Here is a 16,827-nt window from a genome sequence, read left to right on the forward strand (position 1 = left end):
TATGGACTGAGGATACCACTGGAGAGGAGAGGAGGACTATAGTTATGGACTGAGGATACCACTGGAGAGGAGGACTATAGTTATGGACTGAGGATACCACTGGAGAGGAGAGGACTATAGTTATGGACTGAGGATACCACTGGAGAGGAGGACTATAGTTATGGACTGAGGATACCACTGGAGAGGAGAGGACTATAGTTATGGACTGAGGGTACCTCTGAAATGGCACCCTTGTGCCGTATAAAGTGACCAGGGCCCAAATAGTCCATAGGCAATGTGGTGCCAGTGGGTCCTGGTCAAAAGTAGTGCACTGTATAGGGAATAGGGTGCCATTTGGGATGCATCCATAGAATTATGTGATGTAAGGTGGTTGGTTCGGTGACCACGCTCCCATGATGAGTGGATTGTATCCTCTCCTGTCCATGGTTATCTGGGTAATCTTGCCTTAGACCTGAAGAGCTGAATACCTGGTCTAAACTCCCAGAGCTAAAGTTTCAATCAAATCTAACTTTGCAACACAAATGCAGCTTGTGAAAAAATATATATATATAAAAACATATATAAAAACCAGAAGGCAGTGATGGGCCTTCTCTAGTTTCTAGCTGAGTGGGCTAAGCTAACACTGGGCCTTCTCTAGTTTCTAGCTGAGTGGGCTAAGCTAACACTGGGCCTTCTCTAGTTTCTAGCTGAGTGGGCTAAGCTAACACTGGGCCTTCTCTAGGTTCTAGCTGAGTGTGCTAAGCTAACACTGGGCCTTCTCTAGGTTTTAGCTGTGTGGGCTAAGCTAACACTGGGCCTTCTCTAGTTTCTAACACTGCTGAGGTTCTAGCTGAGGGCTAAGCTAACACTGGGCCTTCTCTAGGTTCTAGCTGAGTGCGTTAAGCTAACACTGGACCTTCTCTAGGTTCTAGCTGAGTGCGCTAAGCTAACACTGGACCTTCTCTAGGTTCTAGCTGAGTGCGCTAAGCTAACACTGGGCCTTCTCTAGGTTCTAGCTGAGTGGGCTAAGCTAACACTGGGCCTTCTCTAGTTTCTAGCTGAGTGGGCTAAGCTAACACTGGGCCTTCTCTAGTTTCTAGCTGAGTGGGCTAAGCTAACACTGGGCCTTCTCTAGGTTCTAGCTGAGTGGGCTAAGCTAACACTGGGCCTTCTCTAGGTTCTAGCTGAGTGCGCTAAGCTAACACTGGACCTTCTCTAGGTTCTAGCTGAGTGCGCTAAGCTAACACTGGGCCTTCTCTAGGTTCTAGCTGAGTGGGCTAAGCTAACACTGGGCCTTCTCTAGGTTCTAGCTGAGTGCGCTAAGCTAACACTGGACCTTCTCTAGGTTCTAGCTGAGTGCGCTAAGCTAACACTGGGCCTTCTCTAGGTTCTAGCTGAGTGGGCTAAGCTAACACTGGGCCTTCTCTAGTTTCTAGCTGAGTGGGCTAAGCTAACACTGGGCCTTCTCTAGGTTCTAGCTGAGTGGGCTAAGCTAACACTGGGCCTTCTCTAGGTTCTAGCTGAGTGGGCTAAGCTAACACTGGACCTTCTCTAGTTTCTAGCTGAGTGGGCTAAGCTAACACTGGGCCTTCTCTAGGTTTTAGCTGTGTGGGCTAAGCTAACACTGGGCCTTCTCTAGTTTCTAGCTGAGTGGGCTAAGCTAACACTGGGCCTTCTCTAGTTTGTAGCTGAGTGGGCTAAGCTAACACTGGGCCTTCTCTAGGTTTTAGCTGTGTGGGCTAAGCTAACACTGGGCCTTCTCTAGGTTCTAGCTGAGTGTGCTAAGCTAACACTGGGCCTTCTCTAGGTTTTAGCTGTGTGGGCTAAGCTAACACTGGGCCTTCTCTAGGTTCTAGCTGAGTGTGCTAAGCTAACACTGGGCCTTCTCTAGGTTTTAGCTGTGTGGGCTAAGCTAACACTGGGCCTTCTCTAGGTTCTAGCTGAGTGGGCTAAGCTAACACTGGGCCTTCTCTAGGTTCTAGCTGAGTGGGCTAAGCTAACACATTCTTGTGACGCAGTGGGCAGAGCTCGTGTTCGAACCCTGTTGGTCCCACAGACACATGAACAAGGAGGATACACAACCTACCCTCTCTGACTCCCTCCAGCACTTGAGGACGAAGATGTGAGCGTAGATGTCTTCCACACAGATCCAAGAGGATAAAGACAGAGAGGTGTCGGTCCAGACCCAGTCCATCACCGCACGCAGCTCAGTCAGGAACGGGATCAGACGGAACCTGGAAGGGGAGAGCGCACACAAACACGCACACAAACACACACAGTGTTGTGACACTGGCTCTCAAATCACAACCTATTTCTCAAATACAGTTTAATTGTGACTTGTGTCACAAGTCAAGTCAGATTCCTGGACTCAAGTACACTGGGTCACACTATAAAGGCGTATAGAGAGTAATTTGAGAATTACAACACTATACAATAGTGATTTTCTTCTGTATGTTGAATGTGTGAGTTGAATGTCCTACTACACCCTACAGTGTCCTAACTCAATGTTTCCCAAACTTGGGTCCTAATGCAGGGAACCTGGCCAGGTTCCAGGTTCCAGGTTCCCTGCTACAACAGATTAAATTAATTTGGCGAGGAACACGTTTAGAGCAGAGGGCCCCCCCCTTTCCATCATTGCGGAACCCCCCCCCCATCCCACACCAGGGCTTTAAAAAAACTGACATGGGGCTAGTTGATCTGGATATTTCTGACTAGTTCTATAACTAGTTCTCTAAGTTATAAATGAGCTTTTAAACCGCAGGAAAGTCTCAGTCCGGCCATGCTCTACAGTAGTCGTAAAACTTCTTGCATGCTATTTTTTTAATCGCATTCTAAAGTCTGAGTTGTGTTCTGATTTTGAAGGGTCCCTGATGAATCTGTTTTCACAAATTTGGGTCTGTGGCCCCAAAATAAAGCTGGGGAACCCCTTGTCCTAACTCACCTTAGAAACCAGAAGAGTTGGTCTGTGGCCCCCAAAATAAAGCTGGGGAACCCCTTGTCCTAACTCACCCTTGAAACAGGAAGTGGTTGAGGTAGTTGGTCTGTGGCCCCCAAAATAAATCTGGGGAACCCCTTGTCCTAACTCACCCTTGAAACAGGAAGTGGTTGAGGTAGTTGGTCTGTGGCCCCCAAAATAAAGCTGGGGAACCCCTTGTCCTAACTCACCCTTGAAACAGGAAGAGGTTGGCGTAGTTGTAGCTCTTGGTGAGGAAGTTACCCAGGACTCTGGTGGGGTAGCCACAGCGGATCTGATAGGCTGACAGCCCAAAGTAGATACACTTGATACAGTACCATAGCTTGGCTACTGTGTTCTCATTGAAACGCCTGCAAAGTGGACAGAGGTATAAATACTGTTAAGCAAGGTTACTAATGACAAACACGAATACTAATGATACATCCTTAATCAATCACGAGGCCCCTACCCCCCCTAAGGAGATCTGACCTAGTTCATATATGTTTACAAAATGAACTAATTCAACAACGAATTTATTAAATCAACCCAATAAATCACATGTATTAACTAATTTACTCCACAAGGTGAGTATTAACCTCTCAGTGACTCCGGGCAGGATGAAGAACATCCAGAAGTGGATTCCGTAACTAATTAACCAATTAACAAATGAACATCACAAGGTGAGTATTTACCTATCTGAGAGTCCGGGGAGGATGAAGAACATCCAGAAGTGGATCCCGAACACCAGGATCACCTGGAAGATGACCTTCCCCAGCACTGTCTTCTTGAGGTACAGGGCCCGGTCCACCACCATGGTCCCAAACTGGATCAGAACCATCACCAGGAAGGCTCCGGGAACCTGGTCCTCCGACAGGGACGAAGTGATGTCTGCTCCCGCTGAGTGTTTCTGACAGAAAGGATTATAAAAGATAAGATAAGGTAAGATAAGAGGAAGTGATGTCTGCCCTCGCTGAGTGATTCTGACAGATAAGAAAAGATAAGAGGAAGTGATGTCTGCTCTCGCTGAGTGATTCTGACAGATAAGAAAAGCATACGGACCCCAAAAGAGACCAGCATATGTACCCCAAGAGAGACTAGCATACGTACCCCAAAAGAGACCAGCATACGTACCCCAAAAGAGACCAGCATACGTACCCCAAGAGACCAGCATACGTACCCCAAAAGAGACCAGCATACGTACCCCAAAAGAGACCAGCATACGTACCCCAAAAGAGACCAGCATACGTACCCCAAGAGACCAGCATACGTACCCCAAAAGAGACCAGCATACGTACCCCAAAAGAGACCAGCATACGTACCCCAAAAGAGACCAGCATACGTACCCCAAAAGAGACCAGCATACGTACCCCAAAAGAGACCAGCATACGTACCCCAAAAGAGACCAGCATACGTACCCCAAGAGACCAGCATACGTACCCCAAAAGAGACCAGCATACGTACCCCAAAAGAGACCAGCATACGTACCCCAAAAGAGACCAGCATATGTACCCCAAGAGACCAGCATACGTACCCCAAGAGACCAGCATACGTACCCCAAGAGACCAGCATACGTACCCCAAAAGAGACCAGCATACGTACCCCAAAAGAGACCAGCATACGTACCCCAAAAGCAGAGAAGCCGAAGACGATGATGATGAAGTCGACGGTGTCGGCCAGGAACATTAGAACATAGACGTCTGTTACAGCGCTGTACTCTGGATGGACCAGGTTGTAGAAGAACTGACGGATGGGCAGGTACACCTCCATGGTCCTGGAGAGACAACGATACAAATACAATCAATCAACCAATCAGTCAGTCGATCAACTAATCAATCATTCAACCAGTCAATCCCACCTTTTGATAGTGAAGGTCTTGGCTTTGATCATCTGTTCTCTGAGTTTCTCCTTGATCAGCTGTTTCTTAGTCTTCTGCTGCACTGACTCGCTCCCGTCTCTATGGCTACTGTTCCTGGAGTTAGTGCTGCCTGGGGAAACCATGGCAATGCATGTTATAACCCTATTGTACTGTACGTAAAGTAAGTTAGTAGTAAAGTAAGTTAGTGGCTAAGTAAAGTAAGTCGATAGTAAAGTTAAGTAAAATAAGTTAGTGGCTAAGTAAAGTAAGTTATAAGTAAAGTAAAGTAAGATAGAAGTAAAGTAAAGTAAGCTCGAAGTAAAGTAAAGTGAGTTAGTGGTAAAGTAAAGTAAAGTAAGTTAGAAGTAAAGTAAAATAAGTTAGAAGTGAAGTCAAGTAAATTAGAAGTAAAGTAAAGTAAGTTATAAGTAAAGTAAAATAAGTTAGAAGTAAAGTCAAGTAAAATAAGTTATAAGTAAAGTAAAATAAGTTAGAAGTAAAGTAAAGTAAATTAGAAGTAACTTAAAGTAAGTTAGAAGTAAAGTAAAGTAAGTTAGTAGTAAAGTAAGTTAGAAGTAAAGTAAAGTAAGTTAGAAGTAAAGTAAAGTAAGTTAGAAGTAAAGTAAAGTAAGTTATAAGTAAAGTAAAGTAAGTTAGAAGTAAAGTAAAGTAAGTTAGTGGCCAAGTAGAGCGTCTGCTAAATGACTTAAATGTAAATGTAAATGTAAGTGAGTTATGGTAAAGTGAAGTAAAGTAAGTTAGTGGCTAAGTAAAGTGAGTTATGGTAAAGTTAAGTAAAGTAAGTTAGTGGTAAAGTTAAGTAAAGTAAGTGTCGTGGAATTATCAGAATATGTTGGTAACATTTGTAAGATGTTTAATATTCATCAGATGTGTGTAAGTTACTTCTCATAAGAATGGTGTACTATAGTGGTGGCCATTGGCAGTTATCTATTCTATGTCAGGACTAAGTTGCATGGGCCACATGAGAGGGGAGAGGTCAAAGTGTCATCATGTGTAAACATATCTTATACTCCCTAACTTTCCCAGTGGGGAAAGGAGGGGTTGCAGTGTCTGGAATCATTCTATGCTCCCTCTTTGTTGACCTGTAGGGTCACTCTCCTATCCGTGGGTTTGTGTTTAGAGTGGGTTGTATATCAATGACAATTTGATATATGCCTGTTGATATGGAGGATTTGGTTTATGAAAGGAGACAAAGATGAACGATGAATTATGTCTATGCTGTCTGACTATGGGTGTCTTTGCTATTAAAGGAACTCAGTTGCATTGTAAGGGGGCTCTCAGAGAAAATTCACTGGGGAGACACTGAATTTATCTGAGAGTCACAGGCTTGTGATAAGAGCTGATATAATTAAAGATGGACTTTGATAACTAACTCTGACTTGTGTGTGTGGTTTGCTCTCATGATTTGGTAAATAGAGGAAATTTCCACGACATAAGTTAGTGGCAAAGTAAAGTAAGTTAGGGGCAGAGTAAGGTTGAAGTAAGTTGTTGGCAAAGTAAAGTAAGATAGTGGGTAAATGAAGTAACTAGCATTGTACAGTAAAGTAAACTAAAGTAAATATCTACAGTAAATTAAATAGCTAAGTAAAGTATAGTAAAGCAAATGGCTAAGAAAAGTAAAGTAAATTAAGTAGATAAGTAAAGTACAGTAAAGTAAATTAAAGTAAACTTTGCTCTAACAATTAAAATATATGTCTTAAAAAATGTAAGGCAGTCGACAGGAGGCAAGGTGGAACCATTCTATCCAATGTGATGGACGATACGCGAATGAACAACAGGCACAACCAAAAAAACAAATTCGACAATCTCTTTTGACCTCTATACAAAAACTCCAAGGTTGGTGAGTGAAAAAAAAAGAAAAACACCACCTGCTGGAGAACATAGATTTTGGCCCAGTTAAACCTCTTGCTTTGCATCTTCCTCTCTGGCTGAGTGGCCCTGTGAGTGAATGATGTAGAGCCATGGGAAAGACTGAGCATCTACCACTATCAGATTAGGGAAGGGATGTTTTAGTTCCCCCACTTTTTATCACCTACCGATTAACTTGTCCTATAGCAGATTCAAATGTTTTCAGCTAGTAATATGTCAATATTTAGCTTTAGAAATGAGCTATGACATACATAGCCAATTAATATAACACGGCTTTGGATTTCACGCCCGTCTCAAAAGCGTATGGTTATGAACGTTTGTAACTTTGGATGGAAAATGACTGAGGGTGACAGAGGACAATATTGCCACTTCTATTGGCCATCTCTTCAATCTAAGCCTACAGGGAAGTGTGTGCCCTCAGGCCTGGAGGAAAGTAAAAGTAATTTTGCTGCCCAAGAATAGCAAAGCGCCCTTTACTGGCTTAAAACAGCCGACCAATCAGCCTGTTACCAACCCTTAGTAAACCTTTGGAAAAAAACAATGCTATTTTACAGTAAACAAATTAACAACATATTTTCAGAACATGTACTGCAGTTAAAGAAACAACTGGTTATTGGCTGAGAGAAATTGATAATAAAATGATTGTGGGAGCTGTTTTGTTAGATTTCAGCACAGCTTTTGACATTCTCGATCATAGTCTGCTGCTGGAAAAACACATGTGTTAAGGCTGTATACCCCATGCTATATTGTGGATTGAGAGTTACCTGTCTGACAGAACACAGAGCCTCTCCAACATAATCCAGGTAGAATCAGGAATTCCCCAGGGCAGCTATCTAGGCCTATTATTTTTTCAATATTTACTAATGACCTGGCACTGGCTCTGAGTAAAGCCTGTGTGTCTAGCTATACTGATGACTCAACACTATACCAGTCAGCTTCCACAGCAAGTTAAATCACTGCAACACTAGACAACGTGGTGCGGTCAGTATTGAAATGGTGGCAATAGATAAGTTAGTCCTAAATATTTCAAAAGCTAAAAGCATTGTATTTGGGACAAAACCATTCACTAAACCCTAAACCTAAACTAAATATTGTAATGAATAATGTGGAACTGTCATTGTCAAACATATTGATGCAACAGTAGCTAAGATGGGGAGAGGTCTGTTCATAACAACGCTATCAACAAGGCAGGTCCTACAGGCCCTAGTTTTGTCGCACCTGGACTACTGTCCAGTCGTGTGGTCAGGTGCCACAAAGAGGGACTTAGAAGAATAACAATTGGCTCAGAGCAGAGCAGCACGGCTGGCCCCTTAAATGTACACAGAGAGATAAAATGAATAATAGGCATGTCAATTTCTCCTGGCTCAAAGTGGTGGAGAGACTGACTCCATCACTACTTGTATTTGTGAGAAGCATTGGCATGTTGAATGTACCGAGCTGTCTGTTTGAACTACTGGCACACAGCTTAAACATACCCAACAAGACATGCCACCAGAGGTCTCTTCACAGTCCCCAAGTCCAGAACAGATGATGGGAGGAGCACAGTACTACATAGAGCCATGACTACATGGAACTATATTCCACAGTACTACATAGAGCCATGACTACATGGAACTCTATTCCACAGTACTACATAGAGCCATGACTACATGGAACTCTATTCCACAGTACTACACAGAGCCATGACTACATGGAACTCTAATCCACATCAGGTAACTAATGCAAGCAGTAGAATCAGATTTAAAAAAACTGATAAAAATACACCTTATGGAACAACGGAGACTGTGTAGAGACACACACACACAGGTACAGACACACACGATAACACAAAGTACGCATGGATTTTGTGTTATAGATATGTGGTAGTTGAATGCTGGCCTGAGGGCACACACTTAATGTGTTGTAAAATTGGTTGTGAAATGTATTTGAATGTTTAAAAAAAAATGCACAACAGCTTTAAATTTAGCCTTGGCAGCAGTTAATGAGGATCCATAATAAATACAAATACAAAATACAAGCTGCTCTCTGATGTGTGAGATGTGAGAGTGATGTGTTGTGTTGGATTGGCAAAGAAAGGAACTTTAAATACTGAATACCAAGCGTTATGTTTGGGGCCAACACAACACATCACTGAGTACCACTCTTTTCATATTTTCATTCATGGTGGTGGCTGCATCATGTTATGGGTATGCTTGTCATCGGCAAGGACTAGGGAGTTTTTTTAAGGATAAAAAGAAACGGAATAGAGCTAAGCACAGGCAAAATCCTCACGAAAACCTGGTTAAGTCTGCTTTCCAACAGACACTGGGAGACAAATTCACCTTTCAGCAGGACAATAACCCAAAACACAAGGCCAAATATACACTGGTGTTGCTTACCAAGATGGCATTGGCTGTTCCTTAGTGGTCTAGCTACAGTTTTTACTTAAATCGGCTTGAAAATCTATGGCAAGACTTGAAAATGGCTGTCTAGCAACAAACTTGACAGAGCTGGAAGAATTTAAAAAAATAATATTATACAATCCATGTGTGCAAACTCTTAGATATAATATATTTACCCAGAAATACGATACCAAAGGTGAATCTAACTTGTATTGACACTGGGGTGTGAACACTTACAGTACCAGTCAAAAGTTTGGACACCTACTCATTCCAGGGTTTTTCTTTATTTTGACTATTTTCTACATTATAGAATAATAGTGAAGTCATCAAAACTATGAAATAACACATATGGAATCATGTAGTAACCAACAAAGTGTTAAACAAATCAAAATATATTTTATATTTGAGATTCTTCAAAGTAGCCCCCTTTTGCCTTGATGACAGCTTTGCACACTCTTGGCATTCTCTCAACCAGCTTCATGAGGTAATCACCTGGAATGCATTTCAATTAACAGGTGTGCCTTGTTAAAAGTTATTTTGATTTGTTTAACACTTTTTTGGTTACTACATGATTCCATATGTGTTATTTAATAGTCTTGATGTCTTCACTATTATTATACAATGTAGAAATAGTACAAATAAAGAAAAACCCTTGAATGAGTAGGCGTGTCCAAACTTTTGACTGGTACTGTATGTAAATTAGATATTTCTTTATTTCATTTTCAACAATTGTGCCATGTTTTCACTTTGTCATTATGGGGTATTGTTTGTAGATGGGTAAAACAAAAAGTAAATTTAATCCATTTTGAAATGGAATAAGACAAGGGGTATGAATACTTTCTGAAGGCACTGTACGGTGTTGAGCACACGGTTGTTAACTGACTTGTAGATGAACGTCATACTCAGTTATAAGCCGGACAGTTTGATAAGCTGAAGGACAGGAAGCATCAATTCACGTCACAACAGGTTGAGGGTTTTTTGTTTTGGAACAATGCAGCAAAATAAATGACATGAGTAAAAAAAAAAAATTTTTAAACGTTAGTAGTCACGGCGATTTGTGACGTTAGAATAGTTTTTCTTATTGATGCTTCATTTGGATCGGTTTGGGCTCCCGCAGACCCAAGCAACTCACATTTGAACTAGGGACAGATCGGTAAATCTTTACATCCCTACTAAGTAAAGTATGGAGCTTTATTAAAATAAAGTCAATCGTAAAGTACTGTAAAGTACTGTAAAGTACTGTAAAGTGCTGTAAAATACTGTAAAGTAAAGGCTAAGTCAAGTCAAGTCAAATAGATTTCCTGACCTCTCTTGGAGCGTACAGAGTGGACTGAGCGGTGGGAGATATGAGACCCTCCACTGGAGCTCTTTCTTCTCTGGTAGGTCTGCTGCTGTTGCTGGGGGTTGTGCATGGGGACGTGTACAGAGTCCACGGAGGTGCCCATGCCCAGGTTTATAGACCTGAGGGTCTGTGTGGACCCCTTCCTCTCGCGGTGGGTGGAAGGGACGGGAGTGGCCTCCATCTCCCTCCTCTCATCGTCCTCTGACTCAGTGTCCCTGCGGAGGATCTCCTTCTTGGTGTCCTTAAGGTTGTCTTCGTCCCATAGACCATGACACTATGGCAGGACAGTACAAAGAAGAGACACAAGGTTAATTCTCTGTACCAAACCAAGTGACGGCAGGTAGAGGAGAGGTAAGGTATGATGGAACTTTGAACAAACAAACAATTACATTGTTGTAAGCAATGACTCTCGATCGTATCAATCGGCAAACCAAAATCACAACATGAGAGTTCCTTATGAACACAATACAATCCACTACACTATGCACTATACACTATACACTGTACTATACACCATACTATACACTATACACCATACTATACAATATACACTATACACCATACTATACACTATACACCATACTATACAATATACACTATACACCATACTATACACTATACACCATACTATACACTATACACCATACTATACACTATACACCATACTATACACTATACACTATACACCATACTATACACTATACACCATACTATACACTATACACCATACTATACACCATACTATACACTATACACTATACACCATACTATACACTATACACCATACTATACACTATACACCATACTATACACTATACACTATACACCATACTATACACTATACACCATACTATACACTATACACCATACTATACACCATACTATACACTATACACTATACACCATACTATACACTATACACCATACTATACACTATACTATACACTATACTATACACTATACTATACACTATACACCATACTATACACTATACTATACACTATACTATACAATATACACTATACACTATACACTATACACCATACTATACACTATACTATACACTATACTATACACTATACTATACACTATACTATACACTATACACCATACACTATACATACATACTATACACTATACACTATACTATACACTATACACTATACTATACACTATACACCATACTATACACTATACTATACACTATACACCATACTATACACTATACTATACACTATACTATACACTATACACCATACTATACACTATACTATACACTATACTATGCACTATACACTATACTATACACTACACTATACACTATACTATACACTATACACCATACTATACACTATACACCATACTATACACTATACACTATACTATACACTATACTATACACTATACACCATACTATACACTATACACTATACTATACACTATACTATACACTATACACTATACTATACACTATACACTATACTATACACTATACTATACACTACTATACACTATACTATACACTATACACCGTACTATACACTATACACCGTACTATACACTATACACTATACTATACACCATACTATACACTATACACCATACTATACAATATACACTATACACCATACTATACACTATACACCATACTATACACTATACAATATACACCATACTATACACTATACACCATACTATACACTATACACCATACTATACACTATACAATATACACCATACTATACACTATACACCGTACTATACACTATACACTATACTATACACCATACTATACACTATACACCATACTATACAATATACACTATACACCATACTATACACTATACACCATACTATACACTATACAATATACACCATACTATACACTATACACCATACTATACACTATACACCATACTATACACTATACACCATACTATACAATATACACTATACACCATACTATACACTATACACCATACTATACAATATACACTATACACCATACTATACACTATACACCATACTATACACTATACAATATACACTATACACCGTACTATACACTATACACCCTACTATACAATATACACTATATACTATACACCATACTATACAATATACACCATACTATACACTATACACTATACAATACACCATACTATACACTATACACTATACTATACACTATACACCATACTATACACTATACAATATACAATACACCATACTATACACTATACACCATACTATACACTATACACCGTACTATACACTATACACTATACAATACACCATACTATACACTATACACTATACAATACACCATACTATACACTATACACCGTACTATACACTAAACACTATACTATACACTATACACCATACTATACACTATACACCATACTATACAATATACACTATACACCATACTATACACTATACACCATGCTATACACTATACACCGTACTATACACTATACACCGTACTATACACTATACACCATACTATACACTATACACCATACTATACAATATACACTATACACCATACTATACACTATACACCATACTATACACTATACACCATACTATACACTATACACCATACTATACAATATACACTATACACCGTACTATACACTATACACCCTACTATACAATATACACTATACACTATACACCATACTATACAATATACACCATACTATACACTATACACTATACAATACACCATACTATACACTATACTATACACTATACACCGTACTATACACTATACACTATACAATACACCATACTATACACTATACACTATACTATACACCATACTATACACTATACACCATACTATACAATATACACCATACTATACACTATACACTATACAATACACCATACTATACACTATACTATACACTATACACTATACACCGTACTATACACTATACACCATACTATACACCGTACTATACACTATACACTATACAATACACCATACTATACAATATACACCGTACGTAAGGCCTGTAATTTTCATCATAGGTACACTTCAACTATAACCAAGCTGCTTACCTATTGCAGATTCAATCTTCCCAGCCTGGTGCAGGTCTACAATTTTGTTTCTGGTGTCCTTTGACAGCTTTTTGGTCTTGGCCATAGTGGAGTTTGGCGTGTGACTGTTTGAGGTTGTGGACAGGTGTCTTTTATACTGATAACAAGTTCAAACAGGTGCCATTAATACAGGTAACGAGTGGAGGACAGAGGAGCCTCTTAAAGAAGATGTTACCGGTCTGTGAGAGCCAGAAATCTTGCTTGTTTGTTATTGACCAAATATTTATTTTCCACCATAATTTGCAAATAAATTCATTAAAAATCCTACAATGTGATTTTCTGGATTTTTTTTCTCATTTTGTCTGTCATAGTTGAAGTGTACCTATGATGAAAATTACAGGCCTCTCTCATCTTTTTAAGTGGGAGAACTTGCACAATTGGTGGCTGACTAAATACTTTTTTGCCCCACTGTATACACTATACTATACACTACACTATACCATACACCATACACTATACTATACACCATACACTATACTATACACCATACACTATACTATACTATACACCATACTATACACTATACTATACACTACACACACTATACTATACTATACACCATACTACACACCACGCTATACTATACACTACACACTATACTATACACTATACTATACACTGTACACCATTCATTATACACTATACTATACACCATATACTATACACTATACACTATACTATACCTTATATAATATACTATACACTATACCTTATATAATACACTATACTATACCTTATATAATACACTATACACTATACCTTATATAATATACTATACTATACCTTATATATATACTATACACTATACTATACCTTATATAATTATACAATATACTATACACTATACTATACTATATATAATATACTATACACTATACCTTATATAATACACTATACTATACCTTATATAATATACTATACTATACCTTATATAATACACTATACTATACCTTATATAATATACTATACACTATACCTTATATAATACACTATACTATACCTTATATAATATACTATACTATACCTTATATAATATACTATACACTATACTATACCTTATATAATATACTATACACTATACCTTATATAATACACTATACTATACCTTATATAATATACTATACTATACCTTATATAATACACTATACTATACCTTATATAATACACTATACTATACCTTATATAATACACTATACTATACCTTATATAATATACTATACACTATACTATACCTTATATAATACACTATACTATACCTTATATAATATACTATACACTATACCTTATATAATATACTATACACTATACCTTATATAATACACTATACTATACCTTATATAATACACTATACTATACCTTATATAATATACTATACACTATACCTTATATAATACACTATACTATACCTTATATAATACACTATACTATACCTTATATAATATACTATACACTATACCTTATATAATATACTATACTATACCTTATATAATATACTATACTATACCTTATATAATATACTATACACTATACCTTATATAATATACTATACTATACCTTATATAATACACTATACTATACCTTATATAATACACTATACTATACCTTATATAATACACTATACTATACCTTATATAATATACTATACACTATACCTTATATAATACACTATACTATACCTTATATAATACACTATACTATACCTTATATAATATACACTATACCTTATATAATATACTATACTATACCTTATATAATACACTATACTATACCTATAATATACTATACTATACCTTATATAATATACTATACACTATATTATACCTTATATAATACACTATACTATACCTTATATAATATACTATACACTATACCTTATATAATATACTATACTATACCTTATATAATATATTATACACTATACCTTATATAATATACTATACTATACCTTATATAATATACTATACACTATACCTTATATAATATACTATACTATACCTTATATAATACACTATACTATACCTTATATAATACACTATACTATACCTTATATAATATACTATACACTATATAATACACTATACACTATACTACACCTTATATAATACACTATACACTATATTATACACTATATAATACACTATACAATACATTCATACAATAAGCACCAACTAACAGAATCCAGAGCTGTATCTCAGCCAGCTAGAACAGACTCATCACATCGCACTGCTTCTCAGCTAAACAACAGGAGTATCCAGGTCCCCTATTTACAAAGCGTCTCACAGTAGGAGTGCTGGTCTAGGATCAGATCCTCCCTGTCCATGTAGTTCTTATTCACAACAATCTAAAAGGCTAAACTGATCCTAGATCAGATCATCTCTGTCCATGTAGTTCTTATTCACAATATACTATACTAATACAACAATCTAAACTGATCCTAGATCAGATCCTCCCTGTCCATGTAGTTCTTATTCACTACAATCTAAAAGGCTACACTGATCCTAGATCAGATCCTCTCTGTCCATGGAGTTCTTATTCACTACAATCTAAAAGGCTACACTGATCCTAGATCAGATCCTCTCTGTCCATGTAGTTCTTATTCACTACAATCTAAAATGCTACACTGATCCTAGATCAGATCCTCTCTGTCCATGTAGTTCTTATTCACTACAATCTAAAAGGCTAAACTGATCCTAGATCAGATCCTCCCTGTCCATGTAGTTCTTATTCACTACAATCTAAAAGGCTAAACTGATCCTAGATCAGATCCTCCCTGTCCATGTAGTTCTTATTCACTACAATCTAAAAGGCTAAACTGATCCTAGATCAGATCCTCCCTGTCCATGTAGTTCTTATTCACTACAATCTAAAAGGCTAAACTGATCCTAGATCAGATCCTCCCTGTCCATGTAGTTCTTATTCACTACAATCTAAAAGGCTAAACTGATCCTAGATCAGATCCTCCCTGTCCATGTAGTTCTTATTCACTACAATCTAAAAGGCTAAACTGATCCTAGATCAGATCCTCCCTGTCCATGTAGTTCTTATTCACTACAATCTAAAAGGCTACACTGATCCTAGATCAGATCTCTCTCTCTCTCTCTCTCTAAGACGTACCTTCAGGATGGACCTGTGGAAGAAGAGCGCCAGAAGTTGTATGAGGTCATAGACGACGTATCCATCTTTCTTCTCCACTCCGATGATGTTTGGAGGGTGGTAGGGTTTATTCACGTCCACCTTCGGGTTCTGGTTGAAGGGGAAAAAGCCAAACTGGAAGAAATACTTGATGACGATGGTGACCTAGGAGGGAAGATAT

The 16,827-nt window shown here is 38.1% G+C and overlaps 1 protein-coding gene across 1 annotated transcript in view; it reads right to left on the bottom strand.

Annotated features, from left to right (window-relative positions):
• Positions 1-16,827, bottom strand: part of LOC115115063 (piezo-type mechanosensitive ion channel component 2-like) — a 321,930-nt gene that overhangs the window by 35,982 nt on the left and 269,121 nt on the right. The window contains exons 45-51 of the mRNA XM_065013810.1: positions 16,629-16,811; positions 10,365-10,674; positions 4,788-4,917; positions 4,556-4,703; positions 3,625-3,839; positions 3,145-3,303; positions 2,066-2,213 (exon numbers count right to left, since the gene is read on the bottom strand). Coding sequence (XP_064869882.1) covers positions 2,066-2,213; positions 3,145-3,303; positions 3,625-3,839; positions 4,556-4,703; positions 4,788-4,917; positions 10,365-10,674; positions 16,629-16,811 — 1,293 coding nt within the window. The remainder of the gene's footprint in view (positions 1-2,065; positions 2,214-3,144; positions 3,304-3,624; positions 3,840-4,555; positions 4,704-4,787; positions 4,918-10,364; positions 10,675-16,628; positions 16,812-16,827) is intronic.

The sequence above is a fragment of the Oncorhynchus nerka genome, linkage group LG9b (assembly GCF_034236695.1).
Source record: "Oncorhynchus nerka isolate Pitt River linkage group LG9b, Oner_Uvic_2.0, whole genome shotgun sequence".
NCBI classification, from domain to species: Eukaryota; Metazoa; Chordata; class Actinopteri; order Salmoniformes; family Salmonidae; genus Oncorhynchus; species Oncorhynchus nerka.